This window comes from Ictalurus furcatus, chromosome 3 (assembly GCF_023375685.1).
Source record: "Ictalurus furcatus strain D&B chromosome 3, Billie_1.0, whole genome shotgun sequence".
Lineage (NCBI taxonomy): Eukaryota > Metazoa > Chordata > Actinopteri > Siluriformes > Ictaluridae > Ictalurus > Ictalurus furcatus.
The window spans coordinates 14,574,608-14,598,874 of record NC_071257.1 but is presented as its reverse complement, the minus strand read 5'-3'; the positions used below and the strand labels follow the sequence as shown (position 1 = coordinate 14,598,874).

Sequence of the window (24,267 nt, the reverse complement as noted above, 5' to 3'; positions counted from 1 at the left end):
TTTCTCTGTTTTTGCTTTTTCCTCTGTTCTACAGTTTGACTATTAGAGGATCAAGGTTATGCGTTTGGAACCATCTGGCTCTCAGATCATCTTCATGTTGACACGTCTGGGGCCACTGGTCTCAGTAAGCTCACTGCTGGCTCCTTTCCTTTTGCGGGGAACATACTGGATGTCCACACTTCCTCTGTGCTTGCCTTTGCCTCGACTCCAAGCGAACAGTAGCAAGAAACAGAAAAGGACCACACCCAGGAAGCTGAGGCAGCCCATGGCCGTAGACACAAGAATGGTAGTGAAGTCCAACACCATCCTGATTGTGTAATGCTCTGTGCCATTGATCAAGGAGCTATTGTAATCAGGATCGAAGATGAAGCTGCGGTTGCCATAGAGAGCCCCATCCCTAAGGCCCAGGCTTTTAACAGCTAGTGTTATGGACAGGGTGGAATTGCCTGCAGGATTGGATGCCACACACACATAAATACCACTGTCCTGAGGCTCCACTACCCGGAACTCCAGGGAACCATTGCCATGGACAACCATGCGGCCTGTGCTCTTGGTGGTGATGTGCCTCCTGTGTGGTGTCAGCCAGGAGACAGAGGGGGGTGGAGCACCATCTGCTGTGCAGTACAACCATGCCTTTTGTCCCTCTTCTGCTTGGGCTGGTTGTGTCGACATGGCAGTGACCCTGGGTTTGGTGCATATGACGTAGCGGGAAAGCAGTGGCTCTACTATATCACTGAAAGGTTTCCCAGCCAGAGCGGCAGGCGCTGTGCACTGAGGTTGCACTTCTCCAAATTGTAGGGGCAGTGTCCTTTGAAGTAGCCAGCGCAAACGGCAGTCACACACTAATGGGTTTTGGCTAATCAGGAGGTTCTGCAGGGCCATAGATGCTGGCAGTGTGACTCTTTCCAGTGTAGTCAGGCGATTGTAGGAGAGGTCAAGCAGACGAAGTGACAGTGCCCCTTGGAAGGCTTGGGCCTCCACACGCACCAACTGAGCCTTGCGTACATGCAGCACTTCCAGCCGGTCCAGACCACGCAGCCAGCCAGCTGGCAGCACCCTCACGCTGCTGTATGACAGGTTCAGATGGGTCAAATAGGACAGGTGGCTCAGCACTGGTACCACTGAAAGGTTGGTATGGGTGATGAAGAGCGTGCTAAGATTCAGACCCTGCAGGGCAAGAGAGGACACAGCTTCCAGTGCTGGCCAATGATCCACCTCAAGATGACGCAGACGGCCCAGGCCCTTGAAGGTGTGTGGTAGCAGTTCTGCAATGTCCAGCTGTCTAAGGCGAAGACTGGTTAGGCCATGCAGGTGCGCCAGTGCGTGGCTGGGCACAGCACTCAGGTTACAGCGCTGCAGTGTCAGCGAACGCAATGCAGGCAAGCCACTGAAGGCACGGGGTGCAACAAAAACTAGTTCATTGTCAGCAAGCTCAAGCACACGCAGACGCCGCTGGTCCTCAAAGCCATAATCAAGCAGAATAACCAGACGGTTCTGGCTGATGTCCAGCAGAGTGAGCTCACTCAGGCCAGCAAGCGCACCACGTGGCAGCAAGGTAAGCTGATTGTTGCGCAGACGCAGTGTTCGTAAGCGCGGCTGGGCACGAAAACTTCCAGGCTCCACAGAAGACAACAGGTTGGTGCTCAAGTCAAGCTCCTCTAGCAACAGAAGGCCAGAGAAATTCTGTGGTGTGATAATGCGCAGACGGTTTTTGCTGAGATCCAGTGCTCGAGTCTCGATGGGGATGCCCTCGGGCACCTGCGCCAACCGCTTGCGGTGGCATGAGACCGAACGTGTGGGCACAGAACACTCACAACGGGCAGGACAAGCCTGGGCAGGGTACGGGAACAGGAGGAGCAGTAAGAGGGAGAAGCCCACAGCACAGGAGAACAAAGAGAGCAGCATGACCACCTGCAGGATGGGGGAAGGTGCAGAGATGCAGAGAACAACAGAGATAGAGATGTAATTAGACAGTTTCACTTATGCACAGACACAAACATGCCCAAAATGTAAAGAGTGTATACCACTTGATTCACATGCACACACACAATCATAATCACAAGCATAATCACAATCATAATCATAATCCATAATCACTGAAATGCTTTTATAGTCAAATGCCTACAAAACCTTTAATGTTTTCCCTCTACATCCTAGCCCCCTCCTCTTGCAAGACACTCACTTCTGATGGATATTGTGATGTATTGGCTGTAGCATGCACAGACACACGTTCACACATGCACAAGTGTCCCTTTCAAGCAGACTTCTTCAAACATGCTATTTCTATGGAAACCCTACATCCCCTTGGCACAAGTCCTGATTTCCAGTTCAGAATCAATAACAGAAAAAAAGTAAATGGCAGGGGTTCTACAGGCCTAATCTGCAGGATTTTTCAAAATTTATATCACATAAAGACTCTACCTGTCATTCTTTCTCAGACTCCACATGTTTAAACCTCACTGACAGCAAACAGTAAGTGTACTTATGGTGTTCAATACATCATCTGGCAGAAATGAAAGAAATGTGATTTACACCGGGTGTTTAGATGCAGTTGAAAAATAAGTTACAGGATCATTCATTAATGCCATTAAAAGTATGACTTTTCAGTTATCAAAAGCCTCACAGCAGGCTCGGCAGCTCCCTGAAGAGCTGCAATCTCATTTCACATACTTAAACATGCTTACAGGATCTTCACATACCCTCAGCAGTTCAGCAGGGTGCTATTCACAACTTGCTTCTTGCACTACTCTATTCCTATTTGCAGGGTAATTTTAAGATAAGAGCTCTTAGTCATCCGCCCTTTTTTATACGTTAATGTATTTCATTAATTATAAGGTGGGCGAATTATTCATATACTTTCTATTTGACTAGTTATCTGATTAAAATGTACTCTCCATATTGACTAATATGGACTAGTGAAAATATTTGGATGTTTGTCAGAAGTAATGAGATTTTAAAGCCTTAACAGTGCCAAGTGCTACATTTGCTTAGGTGAGATGCTTAGTCTCTTTATTGCTTCGGACTGGGCATAAACAGAAATGGCAGACATCAATAATCATAACAATGATGAAAGAATGAGGCACTTATCTCTGAGTGCAATTCTGCCCCAATATATAAGCCTTGAAAAATCTATGACGATGATACACAGGATACACTACAGGCCACAAACCATGCTGAAAATATGATAGTTTGTGATATGACTTTTGAAGTACTTCGAATAAATTATCATCCCTCCAATCTCTTGAAGAAAGGTTGAATACTGTAGGCTTTTCATTAGTTCCTCAATAGATGAAAAATTGTTTTATATACAGTACATTTCTTACATCTAAACGGACATTTGTCACACTTAACATAGGAAACAGTGCATACGCATACTTGGGAATTCATTAAAAGATTTAGAGCACAGAATAAAGACTGTTTCACCTCCTTAATCTAAACAGTAGAGAATGTGCTTTAGTGCAAGTGACAAGCTATTGGCCAGTTCTCTTAGGATTGCTTTGCTCGATAAGCCCTGTAGTAGGCTTTCCTTTCAAATCAATATCAGCGGATGCTGTGGCGCTTGTTGTCGTATCGGCTTCTGAGAGGCAGCAAGATGGTGAACAGGTTTCTGGGTAATAAAACCATTGCCAGAACCTCACAGAGTTCAATATTCATTTGCTATCTGTCTATCAAAATTTTTATTTATAGATTTGTCATTTTAGTTTGTTTGTTTTTAATCCCAAATTTCTAAAGTCTTATATGCTTTTTAAGGTGGGATTATTTATAATAATAATAATAATAATAATAATAATAATAATAATAATACATGTTTAAGGTATATATGTTCATACCTTACTCTGAGTAAAAGTCTTAATTCTTAAATCTTTAAATGGCATGTTTATAGATAGAGCTGATCAATGCACAGCCAATTTCACATAATCTTTTGAATGAAGATGGAGAGCAGGTCTGCAAGGGGGGCTGACGGTAAAGGCTGTGGTTTATTAAAGAGAGAGGGAGAGAGAGGACCGCTCACTCACTGAAGGAGTTTATTAAGTTTTAATGAGTTAATAATTCAATTCATTCCTGTGAAAGCTTGAGGCCGATGTGATGACAGTAGCCTTGACTGGGGAGCATATGCCTGGTGACGTAATTCATTCTAATTTTAACTGAATCAGAGAGAAATCTTGGACAATGACTTGATCTATTAATCATCATACGCAGCATGAGATCAGATCAAATATATCAGAGATACCTAGTCAGGCAGGTGGAGACAACTTGTTCTCTCTTTCACTCTCTCTCTCTCTCTCTCTCTCTCACACACACACACACACACACACACACACACAGAAACAGAAATCCACATTCATGTGTGTGCTCATTCTTCAAGATCACCCTATACAAAAACATCAAACATTAGCAGAGCCATCAATCTAAAGGTTCCCCTCTGTGCTGTTGCTGTTCTTACTGTTTGTCGTGTGTGTGTGTGTGTGTGTGTGTGGGTTTTTGGGGGTGGGGGAGTGTTATAACGCCTCTTTACTGTCATCTGTGATATTCATTAGAAGAATGGTGGGTTCATTTGCCTTGTTGTAGTGTCAAAAAAACCTAGACATCTCTATCTCTGTGTTTATCACCTCCATCTGTCATGGAGTCTTGCTACCTAAGAACTCGATTTTGGAGTCTGCAGTTTCTCTTACTTTGTCTAATTTTAGTTTATCTAATTTTAGATTCATCCATTTTTCATTGGGTGAAACCAGTCACTGTGAGACAAACACCCATTTCCCACAGGGTGTTCATGTGTCCCTGCATATATGTGTGTGTGTGTGTGTGTGCGACTATAAGCAGGGAGAGGAAACAGAAACTGAGCACGTGTGGTGTATGCATTTTTGTGTATGTAATCACATTGCATGTGTATGCTTACATATATCATAGCATAAACTTGCTCTTGCTGGTCCGGTGCAGAATTCAGGTGTAGGTGCTGTAGGTTCTCCATGGGTGTCAGATCCAGCCCAGTAAAGCACTATTGACTCTTGTTATTGATCTTTGGGTTCTCACACATTCACATCCACACACACCCCTCATATTATTACCTGGGGTCCTGTGCCCCAATGGCAACCCAGCTGTCAGTCAAATCCATACCTCTGCATGTTTCATATCTATAAAGCTCAGGTGGGAATCCACTCCACCACATTAATAACATTGCATTATGTGTCGATCTTCTATCTGGTGTTATTATGCATTATGAACTATACTTCATGAATGGGGCTGTGTGTTATTGAAATATATTATGAGAGCAGAAATTGACTGCTTGTCAACTAAACCAATCATGATACTTTCTGCTCTGAGAAAGCTTTATTTGAATAAATAAAACTACTGTTTGCACAGTGACTGTCTTTGATGCGAGAGTGAGACAGTCACAGAGACATACAGCATAATGGGTGAGGTTTTTTTGTGTGTGTGCAAGTATGTACTAAAGGTACAAATTTTCAGAAATCCTTTATGTTTTGAGGGTAAATATGGATTATTGGTCTTGCTCTGTCTGTTTGCGCGTGAGTGATAATGGGATGATGGAATACGGAATTATTTAATGGGCTTCAGTAGTGTGTTTACTGAGCTGTAAGAGTGTTTACTCTGTTTTTCCAAACATAGAGAGTAAAAATGCTCTCCTCTCTCTAAAACACACGCACACACACATTAAAGCATAATATATATATAATCAATGTACACTCAGAGAAAAAAATAATCCATTTGAAGAGTTTTAGATATAATATTTGATATTAGCTTCATCGCCCCCTCCTCTTTCAGCTGCTCCTATTTCAGGGTCGCCACAACGGATCACCCGTCTACATATTGATTCTGGCACAAGTTGGTTTTTTTTGTTTTTTTAAATGTCGGATGCCCTTTCTGACGCAACCGTCCCCATTTTCCAGGCTTGGGACTGGCACTGAGTGTGCACTGACTCATGTAACCCTCCAGTGGTTGGGGTCGGTTCCCTGGCCAGGAATCAAACCCGGGCTGCGGTGATGAGAGCGCCACATGCTAACCACTAGTGCACCAAGGAACCTGATATTAGCTTCATAAAATATGTAAATAAAAGATCATAAAAGACTTCTATTCAGAACCATTTCTGACAGGGAAACAGACGCAGTACTTTATAGAGAATCTTCAAATCAAAGAAGATTTGAACGTGTACACGGTAGATGCTTAAATGTTGTGCCAGGATTATGTTGTGGGGTGGTCTAGGCATGTCATCACTGTCATTACATTTTTATGTTCAAGAAAACAGAATGTCATATGTGATGCATCACTTTATGCTTGCTTTATGTGTATGTGTTGCGTGGGCTTACCAGTCTGTACAGAGTTTTTTGTGATTGTTGCAATTTTTTAAATTTGTGAGGCAACTTTTTTGTGCTTTTCTTGTGGAAAACTACTTGAATTGGCAAAATTGTTTTGCACGGTCTTTCGCTTTGATGTTTGTTGGTAAATGAGACCTTTTAGATGTCCTCATGTTCGACGCACCGGAATCAAAGAGGGCTTTGACCAAATGCGCGTTGTGATGACGTCACATGACGTGTCTTATCCCAAATCTGTGGGAAAATCTTTGGTAATTTAGAAAAATTGTGAGCTCATCTAAATATTGCGGTAGTTTGCTTGATTTGCGCTAATTTCTGCGATCGCAAAATCCTGGAGGGACTGTTTAACGTTGATGAATCTACCCTACAGAACTTACTTGGGCTTTAATGAATGAACTGTTGATTGTCAGTTGGTATGAGCAAAATCTCTCTCACACACACACACAGCCTACCCCCTCCCCCAAGAAAAAACTAAATAAAACAGGTGCAATATGAAACAATACAGAAAGATCCAAAGTAGAGGCAGAGGAACTGTTATTGTTATATTCTTTAGAGAAATCTTGAAAGATATAAAGCAATTAAGCTACACGAAAAAAAGAGAAGGAAGGAGACGGGCTAAACATTTTAGACTATTTCTGAAATAACATGGAGTGATGATCGAATTGAAAACAGAAAAAAAAAAAATGAATCCATACTGATTCATCACACCACCTGCCTATCTCAGATAATAACTCTAAGGTGTGTGCAGTCACGTATGTTTGGCTAATAGGTTTGTGTGTGTCTTCCTGTTCATTTCTGTACTTCATACACAGAAGATACCTGCAGTTAAAACACACTCTCTCTCTCTCTCTCTCTCTCTCTCTCTCTCTCTCATATATATATATATAGAGAGAGAGAGAGAGAGAGAGAGAGAGAGGGAGGGAGGGAGAGAGAGAGAGAGGGAGGGAGGGAGAGAAGGACTGACACACACACGTACACGTGCAAACACATACACACACACACACACACACATACACACACACACAGAAAGGCAAGGTTTGATCAGCCAGCGCCTGCTCCAGACATCAACTCTGCAATGCTAATTAACCCTGCAGGCAGAACTGAACAGAGAGAGACAGTAACGCTCACCACACACTCTCTCTCTCTCTCACAGGATGACAGACACACCTGAAATGGCTTGTAATTAAACGAATAAGAAAAGAACGCTACAGAATGTAATGTGGTAGATCCAAGACATTCTATTTAAACAACAACCAATGCCGTTCCTATTTCAGTTTCATGCTTATTCTCTTACTACAGTGCAATAAAGCAGGACTCGTGGTGAGTTGTTGTCTCTTCTCTTCCTCTATCCCACACATTGAAGGCCACATCTTTCTAACAACACCTATCTTCTATTAAAAGCAGATAGAATTGGCTTGCACAAAGTGTATTACTTCTAGGGTCTAAAGTTGCTTGAACAGAGCACATAGACGAAGGCGATGTTGTCTTCAAAACTCTGGAAGAAGGAATTTCAGTAAAGCTGTACACACGTACACCAGACACCCGCTGCGATTCTTCAGATCTCAGCACAAAATAAAATTAACTGAAACAAATTGCTGGAATTTAAAGTGAGTCTGCATAAGTTAATGTGACGCCTGATTGAATGAAAATGTAAGCTAGGTAAAAACAAACACATTCTGTCATGTTGGTATTCATATTGTGCCGTTCTATAAATCTTAGGTTTGAACTTCAGCTTGCCGACTCACTTTTCAGCTTTTAAAAGATGACTGAATAAATGCATTCTTTTATCTTCAGTAACACTTTACCCTGAAATATTTTTTTTAAATGATAAAAAGATCCGTTCCTCTATTGCCATCCTCACTGACTACATTACCATGCACATCAAATTCGGTTTAAGGTCTATATTCGGTTTTCAGCCATACTCCGAATACGATGTTTATATGCATACAGGCATCGCAATATTCCTTTCCCACTGTTATTTCCAGAGAGATTCAGGACGCTGCTGTTGGGTATAGAGTATGCTCAGTTATTAGTTTTATCACTACATTTTCACACTATTTTAATTAGGACTCACCATCTCGAAAGATTTTGTAAGTATCTGTTAAGCTAAGCATCTTTTAGCACCCACAATTCCTTGTGGACTGAGCACACGCACATATCTCCTTTCAGTGCATTTTCTGAATAAGGCGTTTACATGCAACACATTTCCGATTAAAACAGGCATATTCCAGGGGTGGGAATCAGAATTTGGGAAATCAGAATATTGTCTTCATCGGATTGCGGCGTTCACATGACTCAATACCAATTAAAATATTGCCAAATTCCGATTAATATCAGAATATCAATGTGCACGTAAATGTAGTCAGTGACAAACCGATGCTAGTGACTACAACATAGTTTTTATATAGAAGGTAGAATATCTTGTGTCTTCTACTAATTTCTGCCACCTCAACATACTGTAAAGTGCATAAAGTAAAACAGAAGGGGGTTTCTTTTCAAGACCACTACATCTACTCCATTCTTGTAAAGAATTTGTAGAATTGAAACAATAGGACAAGATCTGGGATTTTGTGGAATAAGAATAATTACACAGAGAAAAGTAAAAGAATGTTTTTTTAAAAAAGAGTGACCGACCTTAGTCGTCAAGTTGTCAACAGATAAAATTACATCAGTGGTACATCAGCAAAAGGTGAGTGTAGAAAATTCTGCTACCATCATGTGATTTGATTGGCTGGCTAAATCTTAATGAGAACACATGAGGCTTCTTACTAGTTAAGCCCTAGTCTCAGTGTTTGGATGTAAGAAGCCACCTCTCCTTGATTCAGACATGGCCTGTGTGGAATTATTGAGTAGTTGACAATGTAAGTTTCTTTTGATTGTTTGTTTGATTTCAAGTATGATGTGTTTGATATTTTGCATACTTTGAATTCTAGTTATGTTTAATTTTCTTTGATTTGTTAAAGCTGATTTCAGCTGAATGATTTAAAACATGTTAAAGTGTTTGTATTACATTCATTGGTTCTATTTGTTTATGGTTTTATTAGAAACTATTAGAACAATTAGCACAATTACCAGCACTTGTCATCAATGGGAAATGTCTACTCCTACATGTTGAAATAAACTGAGAAAAATAGACAGATGACCGAATGAGTTTTAATGGACTCACCACTCGGGTAGCAACAGCCAAATCAGCCTAAAATTCCTTTTAATTTTTTATAATTAGCATGAATTAAAAAGAAAAGCTCTAGAAAAAGAATGTTGTTTGTACTCTAGTACCTTACCACTCTAGAACTTTTACTTTGCTTGATAATCAGTCCCTCTGGGATTTTGCAATTTTGCAGAATCACAGAAATGAACGCAAAATTGAGTAAATTCCCCAATATTTGGAGGGGCTTTAAATTTTTTAGAAATTACAGCAGATTTTCTGCAGATGTGATGACATCACAACACGCATTCAGCCCAAACCCTCTTCGATTCACGTGCGTCGAACATGAATACAGCTAAAAGGTCTCACTTACCAACAAACTGTGAAAGACCGTACAAAAAAATTTTGTGCAATTGCGATTCGCCAATTTAAGTAGTTTTCCGCAAGAAAAAGCACAAAAGTTGCATGACAATTTTGGAAAAATGCTGCGGCAAAATCAAGCATTTTTGGCTGCAACAGTCACACAAGAAACCCTCCAAGAAATCCTGTACAGACTGGATTATTATATATTGACTGGATTATTACAGACTATTTATCCATCCATCCATCCATCCATTTTCTATACCACTTATCCTACTGGGCCATGAAGAAACCTGGAGCCAATCTCAGGCTGCATCGGGCACAAGGCAGGTGACACCCTGGGCGGGTTGCCAATCCATCTCAGGGCACACTCACATACACACTCACACACCCACTTATACACTACGGACACTTTGGGCATGCCAGTCAGCCTTGGATTGGGGGAGGAAACCGGAGTACCCTGGAGGAAACTCCCCACAGCACAGGGAGAAGATGCAACGGCGGGAATTGAACCCCCAACCCTGGAGGTGTGAGGCGAACCTGCTAACCACTAAGCTTTACAGAAATATATATTCACTCAATCTGTAGACCTTTGACCGAACTAAATTAATAAAGCTCTTAAATGTTCTGAGACTTTTTTTGGTACATAATTAAAGAGCTTGAGCTGCACACACCACCAAGCAGTTTCATAGCAGCTCGAGTGAACAGATCCTGGACAGTCTGCCAAACACACAAACACACATAGGGGAACACTCACACACAGACCTGACACAGACCCACACATCTCCCCACATACATATTCAATTTTAGGCCTGATGTATGCTAATTGATGCACACAATGCAGATTGCGAGTGGGGCAGCTATCAGGCCTCAGCTCTTCAGAGAGTGGTTTGTTCCCAAACAAGATAACAAGCCAGCCGGAATTGCAAATACCTAAATTCATATGCCCATGCACTTCTGTGCAAAGAAACACCGGTCACAGTAACAAATACACTAATGATTACATTGAGCTCCTCTAGTGCCTGGAGTTTGCAGAGTGTGCAGTGCATGCAGAAGCAAGCTTCCTAAACTCACTGAAGCATTGAGACCCATTCAGAGACAGATCACTACTTCAATTTATTCATAGCCACAGGGACACAGGATTAGACAGGTATGGGTAAAAAAAAAAAAAAAGGAGCAGAAGGGAAATATCCGAAAGTAATAAAGAGTTTGAAAACTCACTATTAGAAGATGAATCATACAGCTACAGTGTGAATAAATTTTATTAAAAGGCTGTTCCCTGGTCATACTTGGAAAATTCCTTGAGGTCACCAGGTCAAGCAGATGTGGATTTGTGCCATATATGCTTTTTAGAAGAATTAAAAGACACACAAGTGGAAGGTGAAAAGAAACAAAATAACGTTAATTGAATTAACATTTGATATAAATCAGTGTGTGAATTTTTAACAAGCTGAAGTAGATTTTTTTCAGCAATTGTGAATTTTAATTATTAAGAAATACCTAGGAATAAATTCAGCAATTTAAAATTTAAGACCATTCGTCTGAGATTCATCTAGAAAGTGTACCATATGTTATGTTTTGAATACTGTCACTTCCTGCATGCTGCCAGAGTCTGGAAGGCCTATAGAGTTGATTACATGCACGATTTGACCATTGTCCTTGTCCAAGTTTTGGAACTGAATTTTAAACCTGAATTTCTTACATTTGAATGAACAGTTATGAAATACTAAATTGCCTACATTCAAATCAATTATACTCGTATCCACATTATTCAAATAATAACAGATAAACTCTGATTTTCTTTGATTTTTCCTTTGCTTGGTGAGAAAACATGCAAACATATCACCTTTTTCACCAGCTGTGATACCATATGACACAGTGATGCTCATCCACACACATACTGAGCTAGGCAACAACTCTCTGCCAGATAGTGAACCTAACCCTTTCCTCTGCAAAGCCTAATCTTAAAACATAAAGGTCAAACATAAATATTTGAATACTTCTGAATTCATGGAAATTGTTATGCCGAAACCCAGACTCTACTGATTATATTTGATGGCTAACTGTGGATAAAGTGTCAGCAAACCCTCCGATGCTTCCACCAGACATATAAAACTCACCTCTAAGGGAGAACTGACAGGTTCAATTCTATTCTGTATCATTACATGTTGGGAAAAATAGCTTAGACCTGTAGTTACATTTCTCATATCAAACCCCAGTCCAGTTCAACTGTAATGCCTATTAGCTTGGCTGTTGGAGCACAGCCTGGTGCTTAACAAACCCTCTAGGGTCATTAGTAAGTATTTGTGACCACCATTTCATTGATATGCAGACTAGTATCACAATCAGCTATGAATACCAAGTTTCTCAGTTTCTTTGAGTTCAACAGTAAGTCTTTGCCATTAACACTATTACTGTTCAAAGTATTTGGGCTACAAATAAACATTAGTGATGTAAACGAATATGAATACATTATTCATAACGAACAGATAATGTCTTTTAAACATGAACAAATATAGATACAAATAGGAGGCACACTGTTGCCTCTATTGTCCCTGTCGACAAAATGAAAGCATAATTCTATCTTACTTCGATACAAACTGGCCAGAAATTCACAAAATAAAAATGCTTTTCTTTATAGAGCTGCTACTACATATAGCCTACACAGACCACACACTGTAACCAGGGCAGCAGCTCTGCTGGGCTCTCCAAAAAATAATCAACAATTCATTCATTAGCTATAAACACATTATAAATGATCAAACGTGTATGTTCATTCACATATTTCCCATTGTTCTTAAATCTTCTCAGAAACTCACATGGGCTTTATAATGAAATGCTGCTTAAAGGACTACATTTTGACTCTGATAGCATGTCCAGCTATGTTCCTGATGTTTCTATAATGTAACAAACTATAATATATATTAAATCTGATCAAATATTATTAGGTATCTAATATAGTCAAATTAAAAAAATAACATTACACCATTTTTTCTGCTAAACTATACTGTATGTATCACCGCCCCACTGCTGCTACACGTATACATATATTTCATGTATTTCCTATTTATGTGACTTGTTAAATTTTGTGGGATTCTGTGTACCTTATGGTATTATTGTCTGTATTTACTGTCCGTATTTACTGTTACCTTTAATCATCGTCAGTGTCTATGTCTACTACATGTTGCACAGTACAGTAGTCTCCTGTTTTTATCCATTGCCATGTATTGTGCTAAAAATGACAATAAAGCTGACTTTGACTTTTGACTTTGATAAACAACAGTTCCCTGATTTAGGAAAAAACATTGCTGTTTTCAAAGGTTATTCAAAACAGCTTATTCAATCCCAAGCAGACCAGATAGCTGTAAAGGTCTCTTCTGTTTGAGACCAATTATGAGCTCAAGAAATGTAGCTGAGGAACGGTTCTGAAGATATAATCTCTAAATTGCTATTTGTTATTATATATTTTTTTGTGAATGAAACTTGTTGCTGTCTGGAAGCATAGTTGTAGGGTTACCATCAAATAAATAATGGTTAAAAAAAAAAATCTGGTCCTTTTGCTTTAGACCAACTTAAAGTTCAAATCTGAATAGAAATACAGAGCATTACACATTTACAGATACACATAAAGGTATTGCATTATACCTCTGGGAAATTATTTCATCATTGATATTTACACTGATATGATTGATCTTTACAAGTAAAGAGAGCTTTCCTCCTTTTCACTGATGACGACGACAATAATTATGAGGTTAGGCAATGAGGTTGATGTTTTTGACTTAGTATACATTTAAGAGATTTATTATAATCTCTTATTATAATCACATGGACAATATGGACAATATAGCTCTCACTTTAAAACACACAATGAAGAAGAGTTCAATGAGCATGCTTACTTTGCAACTCAAGAACTGTTGAGGAAAGGGTTAGCTCACCATAGATCTTAAAAACAACCTGCTTCTTCACAGGCTGTCTCACACTTTCACACTTCTCGAAGCACACTTGGAGTTCCCTTACTCTCTGAATTATGTTCCCACCACACCCCAATTATATTTCTCCAGCACACCCTGATGATTTCTGCACCAGATAAAAAGGTGAGAGGAGATAAGGAATTTCAGAAGTCTTCATGATCTGTCCAGTCTTTTATCTTAGGACACCATATGAGTTTATGCTTGCATAAGGCGTAATTATCTATAATTACACATAACGCATACTAAACAGTAATACTTGATGAAGCTCTCCTATATACGTAGATTAAACATTAAGTTTAACAACACTGAATCCTCCACATTTAAATCCCTATTGTTAAATTAAATCCTATAGATTTAATGCTCTTTTTCCAGCACAGTTAATTCACTTTAATCCTGCTTAAGTAAATTTAACACTCATTTTCCTGTATACACAAAACACCGATTTTATGCTTTTCTTTTTTTCAATTCCCAGGGAGTATAATTAAATGCTCTTCACGCTCATCAAAATAACGAATTAAAATGATTATGTGCATATTATAGGAACGTGTATAATGTAGCATAGTCATCATGGTATGTGACACTAAGCTAGGCTCACTGTTACAACTTCTAGGTCTAAAATAGAAATTCCCACCCATCTCCATCGTCTCTGCTCTTTTCCTTTCCCTCATTTTCTCTCTCTGAATCTGAGCATGCTCGTCAACATCTGGGGGGAAAACCAACAAGCTGATAACTAACCTTAAAAAGGTTTTGAACAAATAATCATGATCTTCCCACACATCTTCATTATCGGAAATTGCACAGGGTGAATATATGTCTGCATTATTATACTCATTTTTCATTTTTAATGCATTGTGTCATTCACTTTCACACTCCTCGTTAGACTGGATCTCTGGTTAGAGGACTGCTGGAGGCACAACTTTATCTGCTTTTCTTTCTCCTTTTCCTCTGGAATATCAGAGTTTTTGTGCTTTACAGGCGAGCAGCATTTATCATTGCCCCACCGCTATCAGCAGAGGAGATAGCTTCTACTGCCTCTATCGCTGAGAGACAGATCTGGCAATTGCAAGCGTATTAACACTGGCACCTAACCGTCGCTGACGGGAGGTGAATTAACTATCAGGTCAGTCAGTGACACACTTACCTGTGCGCATGAGCAGACCCTGAGATTTCATAATTTTCTAATGAACACACACACTTCCTGCTCTTGTTCCCCAAGCGCAGCAGGAATGGACTGTAGGTTCACACTCTGGGAATCCACTGCATCTCTTTCTGAAGCCACAGTCAGAGTACATCACCACATCCTCGTTTATGACTCACAACACACACACACTCACCTCTGATCTGTTCCTGTATCCACCACATACATCCACTCTGTAACACATGTCTTGATCGTGCACGCACAAAAGCACGCATACACACACTTTCTGTCTTCTTGACTCGGCACGAATTCACTTCACAACACAAATGCTAACACTCTCTCGCAGACACCGACGCTTCCCTTTGAATTTGTTTTCAAGAGTGGCTGTGTGAGGCGGTAAGTGTGTTTGTGCGTGCGTGTGTGTGTTGGTTACCTGTGGCTGCGTCTCTTGCCATAAGGATCAGCCTCCCTGTGATCAGCGTCTTGGTGATGAGCCTGGAGGAAGAAAGACAACAGCGCTTGGCCAGTCCTCCGTCTCCACGACAACGCCCGGAAGATGCCACACCTCCAGTGCACGCTGCTCAAGAACAATAAGACTTTATTCCCTCCCTCTCCCTCTCTCTGTCTTTCTCTCTGTCTTGTTCTTCTTATGAAGCGCGCGCTTATTTGGAGAACATGACGTGCTTCCTATTGTGTGTATGTGAATGACGTCTCACTGAACACAGAGGCTGATGAGCAAAGAGGAACTGGGATTTTGCAGGTGAGTGTGCGTGGGGTGGTAGACTGAGTTCCAAAGGGAAACCAAGCACTTTTCATGTGCATGACGCACACTAGAGTGAGTGAGTGAGTGAGAGAGAGAGAGAGAGAGAGAGAGAGAGAGAGAGAGAGAGAGAAATGGAGGGGAGAGGAGAGGATGGGGTCGTCATGGAGATATTCAGCCATGAAAGAAAAGTAGGGTGAATTACTGAAGGGAGAGGCAAAAGGGAAGCACCTACTCTCTCTCTCTCTCTCTCTCTCTCTCTCACACACACACACACACAAACAAACAAACAAACACACACACACACAAGTTCTTCCATTTTCTCTTCACGCTATTCAAGATATTGGCCAGTCCTGGAGGAAAGCCACTTACAACTGTAGTGTGAGTCTCAGTACTCTGACTTTAAGATTAAAATAGCTGCAGCCAAATGCCCTAAAGCTGCCTCCTTCTCTCAGATTACAAGGACTACAACACCATCTCCAGCAGTGACACAACATGGACTCTGATGCTTTCAACCAGAGTACTGAGACAACAAGGAATGAAACTATGACAAAAGCTACATTTCATTTCAGTAACTGAGTGCCTGTCTAACATAAACCATTACTGATGAGACACATCCTGTGGCTTACACAGACTGTGGCCTAAATGATATAAGCCAATCTTGTATGGTGTCCTAAGGGGAATAAACTCCAATCCCAGGTACCATCCATGCAGGAAGTGCCTTTCTTACTGAGAACTTTGGTAAATGGAGAGATGAATGGATGGACAGCTAGCTAATGCATTATACATCATTGTAGATGCAGATATAGCGCAATAGTAAATGTAGGCAGGTCTGAAATGAATGGAGCTTCACAACCATAATTGCATCATAGCAACACACACACACACACACACACACACACACACAATGTGTATAACAAAACTTCAATGTATTTAGCTTCTGGAACCATGATATTCCCAAGAAGAATATACCATGAAGTGATGATTAATATACAGTGTATATACTCACTGGCTGCTTTAATAGGAACACCTGTAACCCTAATTATTTATGAAATTATCCAGTCAGTCCATTATCTGGCAGCAACACAATGCATAAAATCATGCAGATACAGGAGCCTTAGTTAATGTTCACATCAAACATCAGAATGGGGAAAAAAATGTGACTATGGCGTGATTGTTGGTGCTGGATTTGCTGAACTTCTGGGATCTTCACCAAAACAGAAATGCATCTCTCTCTACACAGTATGTATATATACAAGTCTTACTGTATAGTGACAAAAGCAACATAACAGTTCTCTCTTCTATAATGTTTGCACTGAAATGGGACATAAAGGCTAGTATGTGTGCAGGCAAGGCTCTGATCTGAATACAATACACAGATACAATACAATACTCTCATTAAAGGATTCATCTTCACAGATACAGTATGAAGACCGGAGCTGTACTATTTCAAAGCAATACTAATGCAGGACCAGAGCCCAAAAGCTATCACATTATCTCAGTTATAATGCCAGCTCGGCCCTGTGTGTGCGGAGTTTGCATGTTCTCCCCGTGCTGCGGGGGTTTCCTCCGGGTACTCCGGTTTCCTCCCCCAGTCCAAAGACATGCATGGTAGGCTGATTGGCATGTCCAAAGTGTCCATACTGTATGAATGGGTGTGTGAATGTGTATGTGAGTGTGCCCTGCGATGGATTGGCGCCCTGTCCAGGGTGTACCCTGCCTTGTGCCCGATGCTCCCTGGGATAGGCTCCAGGTTCCCCGTGACCCTGAAGCAGCTCTACGACATACTACGTTAGCTTGTATGAACGCATATTTTATATATTGACTGCTGTAAACAAGCTATGGAAGCATGTAAAACAGATGGATGAGTTGCAGTCAGCCCTCTTATGACTGTTCAGCCCCCAGAAACAGGCTCTGTGTGAGATCAGAAAGGGGATACGGAGAGATTAAATTAGATGTGGTAATGGAGGCACAGACTGAGCTTTTTAAGTTAAGTCTCCATAGGGCCTCAACAGGAAATAGTCCATTGTTGAATTTACACTGTTAAAATAACACCTATGCTCTTAGCACCTGCAGTGCTGAATGAACTTTTCATTTGTGGTCTGCTGCACTAAATAAACAGTGTAGGTGTTAATGAAACACTGGGGACTTTGTTGAGTAAAGTCTAGGAAGATTTACTGACAAACAACTAAACATCAAACATTTACTCATAGATAATTAAAATGTTTCAGTATTTAAGGATGCCAATAAAACACTTCTATGAACAAACAGGGAACAGTTGCTAACTTGAAAGACAACCAAATTCATTATCCAGATGAATATTTTAGTGTCTCTTTGAATGCTTGAATAGTTGCGCAGTTGGTCAGTGCTAGCAAAAGAATTATTCTTCTGAATAGAGTCACACTCTATGTGACTGGAAGAACGAGTCCACAGGGCCTTGTTTGGCTTTAGCATTACAGGAAAGGTCTGACCTGTGAGAGCATTTTATAGGACATTAGTAATATTGTCGCTGCAAGTTTAAGGACCCATTCACTTCTCTCACTCCATATGTGGACCCTTACTTGCCAGTCAGTTGCCATGGGAAACCATTTGGACGTGTCAAGAAAAAGCCTCGAGGGATTCCCGCCAGTGAAGGGTGCACACACACACACACACACACACACATATTGTTGCTGTAGGACAAACTGGAAAGGTGCAAACATTAGAGCTGTTTTAACTCTTCAGTAATTTCATCAAAGCTAGAAATGATCTGGTGTGAAAGACAGCACCTTGCAGGCACACTGAAGCGTTAGTGTTTATGAGCTGATGAGGGATTGAGAATAAATTGGCCTGAACGAAGCCACTGAGACTTCAGTCTCCTCCTCTGGCCTGTCTGTGCCAACAGGCCTAATTAGCCTAAAATGGGTTAGAGAGAGACAGAGCGAGAGAGAGAAAGAGAGAGAGAGAGAGAGAGAGAGAGAGAGGGACAGAGAGTTTGTGTGAGAGAGACTGACTTTAAAACCTCATTTTAAACTACTTTGGAAATGCTGAACTCTGAATTAGATCCAAATTAGTCAAATACAGGCTTCTCCACCCTGCATCAAGCTGAAACTGTTTGCTGATGCTTTACTTTATTACAGGTAGCTTGGTAGGGAGAAAATTGATATATGATAACATATATGATAATTATCCTTTGTTAATGAGATAATTACATACAATTATAACTAGTGCAATCTACAACATGTTAAAACTGAGAAAACCCTACAGTTCATAAATTAATATGAATAAAAGACCATAAAAAGACATACTGATGCCAAAATTGAAGTACTATATATTAGTCTGTCTCAAAGTGGGTTTTGGGACCGCTAAAGGATCCGTGATTTTTGCTGGAAATCACAACCCACCATCATCAAAGTTGTTATATTTATTATTGACTATTAATCTGTAGTTAATAACCTTATAGTTATTATATTATACTTATATTATAACCTTAAATTAAACTGTTCGAGTTGAATTGGGTTTAATCCAAATCTCAAGAACTGAAAAACCATGTAGGCCGATAAATAAGGTCAGTGGAACGTTCAGGAATTAACACTTTCTAGCTAAAATGAACAAGATATTATTGTACACAATTAAATGATGATCTTATTTGAATTACTGGATCGCATTCAGATGGGGTTGCGTGAAATGTATTTTAATTATGCTTCACCAAACATGGATATCACTATGCAGTTTATGTAGCTCCTTAGATTTTACAGTTAGTTAGTTCTGGAAATGACTTATTGAGTGATGCGAGAGATGTGTCATCACATACAAGTGCAAGGTCTCTCAAGCTGCTTCAATAGTCATTGACGCTCAACCTGGTAAGATGATGGCAAATTGTGTCTCCATCTAGTGGAGCGTTATGCATAGCCCTCATACCACGCGTATAAAAGAGAAAACAAACAAACATTGCATTTACCATTATTTAAATACCTCAACAAGGATTTCATATACAGTCTGAAGGACGTGGTCAGACGTGTGTGTGTCATGCCAGAGGACCATCTCCTTTTTAAAGTGTCCATCTTACTCCCACCAGCCATTCCTCTTAAATCCTTTGGTGACTGTATTTTTAAGACACCAGTCATAATGATTCTTGAAAGTCACTGAAGCATAAGATGTTTGTCTGTGTGTGTGTGTGTGTGTCTTTGTAAGGAAATACAGATGACAAATCGTCTGACTAAATCTAATAAGCAAAAAAAAAGAAACATTCTTTTTTCAGGAGACTGTAATTTAAAGATAATTTTGTAAAATCCAAATAAGCTTTACAGATGTTTATTGGAAAGGGTTTAAACAATGTTTTTCATTCTTGTTCAATGAACCATAAACAATTACTGCACATGCACCTGTGGAACAGTCCTTAAGACACTAACAGTTTACAGACGGTAGGCAGTTACGGTCAGAGTTAAAATAACTTTGCACACTAAAGAGACCTTTCTACTGACTCTGAAAAACACCAGAAGAAAGCTGTCTAGGGTTCCTGCGTGAACATGCCATAGGCCTGCTGCACGGAGGCATGAGGACTGCAGATGTGGTCAGAGCAATAAACCCCAATGTCTGTAATGTAAGATGCCCAAGACAGTGCTAAAGAGAGAGAGGAAGGACAGCTGATTGTCCTTGCAGAGGAAAATTACATGTACCCATGTGTCCCCCCCAGATGTGATCGAGAACTTGCAAATGCCTTGGTGGAAGAGTGGAGTAACATCTCACAGAAAGAACTGACAAATCTGGTGCAGTCCATGAGAATGAGATGCACTGTAGTACTTAAAGCAGCTGGAGGACACACCAGATACTGACTGTTCCTTTTAATATTGACCCCTCTTTGTTCAGGGACTCATTATTCCATTTCTGTTCATCAAATGTCTGTGAAACTTGTTCAGTTTATCTCTCAGTTGTTGAATCTTTTTTATGTTAATACAAATATTTACATGTGAAGAAACTTGCTGGAAATAAAAGCAGTTGAATATGAGAGGATGTTTCTTTTTCTGCTGAGTATACATCAAAATAAGCAATTCAAATGAATCATTAAGAGTGTACATCATATCTGGTCTAACTAATGAGCAAACCAAACTTTTGCAAATCTGACAGATGTTAAAACATTTAGAGAAAAAGCAAACGCTACATAAAGGTACTGGTCTTTTTCTGCCTCTATGCAGAATGTTTTTCATGTTTGTTTTTTTATGTTACGAGTATATTTCTACGGTCAAGATTATCTTAGGAAGGCATCAGCGCTTGAACATAACAATTATGAACATATAACAATGATTAAGATATGGAAGTGAAGCAAGTCTTTCCGAGAAGGATATTAGGTGCAGTTCTTCACTTTGGTAAGTCTATTTGCAGAGCTTTTTTCCTTAGAATTTCTGTAAAATTGAGTTTGGTACAAAAAAAACCTCCCAGTTATTAGTAATTCTCCACTGAAAATCCTTTTTAGTCTATTATAAACCTTTTTATACTAGATTGAACCCATATCTGTGAAAAAAGTTCTAGGATAATACTGACAAAAGCAAAGTAGTGTATGTACTTAGAAGCTGAAGAATGTTGTCACAGGGCTATAGCCAGAAGAGAGGGAACTTAAAGCTCATAAAGTCTGTGATCATTTGTGAAGCGATGAGGATAAGTCATAAAACCAATGCCCTTATCGTGAACCCAGAAAGAACATCTTAAGTGCACTTTCAATCCTCCTGCTTAAAGATGTCCTTTCAGTTTCAGTCAGGAAAGAGGCTCGTTCTTTACTTTTTAAACTCCTACAAATATTGCTCTTTTCTATAAAAAAAAAAAAGGATGACAGTACATGCCCCAAGGTGGACCAACAACCTGAACCCATGTTGTTAATGTGTAAAATGTTTGCAACCAAACAGTATTTTAAAGCAAATAAAAATAAAATGAAATCAAAGTGTGAAGCTGTACTGGTGAGGCGCAAATTTAATGCAGATGACATTCAGCTGGAGCAGACTCAGAGTGCATAAATACCATGCGTTGTGCTGTCTGTGGCCACACCTGTATAATAATACATCATTTCCTGGGTTTCCAGGGTGTAATCACATGAACACTGCACTACACTACCTGAAAGAATTAGAGGCCTAGAGGAAGGGTAGACTTTTTAGGACAATGATGTGTTGTTTTCAGGCATGAGAACTATCCATCCATCCATCCATACAACAATAAATAAATAAATAAATAAATAAATTCACTGATGTGTACGTCGTATCAATGTCTACCTTTATTGTTCAAAGTTATGGATTTTTTTTAGGTGATCTTAATAGAAGTGATCAGTGAGTCAGAGCAATCAGCTCAGCTCAACCATAAGACTCTCAATTCGCTCACAACAAGCCAAATTTGTTTATGTTTGTTTATCTATTGCTTTAATCGGTCAATAAAATCTTACTCTAGCCTCTGAATAACAAAATAACATACTTTGCGTGATGCTTGTTAATAAAATTGATTTAAATAAACGGAAAACCAGCAATGTGTTACATATTTGTTTTCTCAAATGCAGTAAGCATTGTTGCATTAATATTATTCAGCTGCTGTGTTTGTACTTAATATTTAATAAAAATTCAAGGATTCTTGTGCTTTTATGCTGATTTTCACCTGCCCAGTCCATTACACTTCACATATTATTATAACAAGCAGTCGTGCAGTCAGCCCATCATGCTGCTTCAGTTACACATAAAACACACAGAGTCAAATAGATGCCTTAAACTTCTCACTGGAATTGACAGGTGTTTCTTGTTACTCAGGTGTGCCCTGTTATATTGAGTGTTTAAACAATAAATAGCACTGAACATGTACTCTTGGTTTTAGCCTTCAGTTTCACCTGTGAAAAAGGCTAAAGGCTAAAGTGTGGAGAAAGAAATTATTTGCTCATGATCCAAAACATACAAGCTCATCTCTGAAACATGCTGAAGGTAGTGTCATGGCTTGGGCTTGCATGGCTGCTTCTGGAACATTCTCACTAATCTTTATTGATGATGTAATTCATGATGGTAGCAGCAGAATGAATTCAGCAGATTACAGAAACATTTTGTCTGCCAATTTACAGAGAAATTAAATCAGGAGGAATTTTATCATGCAGCAAGACAATGACCCAAAACACAGTGCCAACACAACAGAGGACTTTATCAGGGAGAAAAGTGGAAGGTTTAAGACTGGACAAGTCATTCACCAGACCTTAACCCAATTGAGCAGCATCTCACCTCCTGAAGAGGAGACTGAAAGGAGAAACCCCCCAAAACAAACAACAACTGAAAGAGGCTGTGGTAAAAGCCTGGAAGAACAACACAAAAGAAGAAACCAACAATTAGATGATGTCAGTGAGTTGCAGGCTTGATGCAGTTGTTGTAAGCAATTGATATTCAACCAAATATTAAGTCCTATTTACTTTCATTTACTTCAAGGTTTATCTGTTCCTCTACTTTTGTTTGCCAAAAAATTGGGTGGTCTGATACAAAAGGTTCTATGTTTTATGTTGTTTAACACATCTAGATCTAAATACCAGGAAATAAAAGCTAAAATCCTAAACTCTCATCTCATATCCATCTTTTCATCTCAAACCCTTTGGTGTATATCACAAAAAATTTAACTGGCCTTGCCATTCCAATAGTTTCGCAGGGGACTGTATATTACTGATCATTAGTTAAGAGAGCCGACTTCAAATGGCCAGTTAAAGAGTCGGTTCAATGAGTTGACTCTTTCATGAACAACAGATCACTTCATAACCACTTCATTGCCATGGGCTATGACATACAATATTCATGCACCTGTTTCTGGAACTCAGGGAGCCTGATCATCTCAATTAAAGCTTCTGTGACTGTAGCCAACTGTTTACAGACCAGCACACACAGCTCACTCTTAGTTATAGATGGAAGAGCTGTATGACAAATGATTTTAATTATTTTCCCCCTTCAAACATATACAGCACTGAGAAACAACACTGTGGTAGAAAGAATGCCTAAATTTGGGTTCTTTTTAAGAATGCCTTGATTTGGTTTCTCATTAATGCTAGTAGAAATAGTTTTTAAGACAGTGTTTCATAAATTTTACTGAGAAATAATATGTAAACTTTTAGTCAGCATGATCAATATGAGGTTGCGCCTTAAGTTGTAGTATGTAGATATTGATTATTTGAGGACACAGCTGTCAAATACCACTGCAAAAAATCACTGTGGGCCAATGCTTACAACTAGAACACAAACCAGTTTGTGCTGTTATTTTTTGTTAGTTTTGCATTCAGAGCTCATTCTGTGGTGACACTGTCATCAACCAGATCCCTTTGTGTTTAAAAGTTAAGAGCCTGTTGCCATTTTTAGAGAAATAAATTCAATCCACATAAATCTACTTTATTTAAAGACCTAGTGATAATGTTCAGCCTAGGATGTACCAAGTTAAAACCAATTACATTCAGACAATAAAAAAAATTATCTATTACAGGGTCATTAAAGTCCTATATGCTACCATTCTAACAAGGAATGTAAAACTCTTTTGTGTGTGTGTGTGTGTGTATATATATATATATATAATAAAATAAAAATAAAAACACATAC

General features: G+C 39.5%; 1 protein-coding gene across 1 annotated transcript; it reads right to left on the bottom strand.

Annotated features, from left to right (window-relative positions):
- lingo2b (leucine rich repeat and Ig domain containing 2b) lies at positions 1 to 15,523 on the bottom strand. Its single transcript, XM_053620920.1, has 2 exons — positions 15,377 to 15,523; positions 1 to 1,911 (listed from the first exon to the last, which is right to left on the bottom strand). The coding sequence occupies exon 2, from the start codon at positions 1,903 to 1,905 to the stop codon at positions 82 to 84; it is 1,824 nt and encodes a 607-aa protein (XP_053476895.1). The 5' UTR covers positions 1,906 to 1,911; positions 15,377 to 15,523; the 3' UTR covers positions 1 to 81.
- Positions 15,524 to 24,267: the final 8,744 nt, after the last annotated feature.

Bases quoted from the DNA above. Each gene is read 5' to 3' on its own strand.
- lingo2b (XM_053620920.1), bottom strand. From the start codon at position 1,905: ATGCTGCTCTCTTTGTTCTCCTGTGCTGTGGGCTTCTCCCTCTTACTG.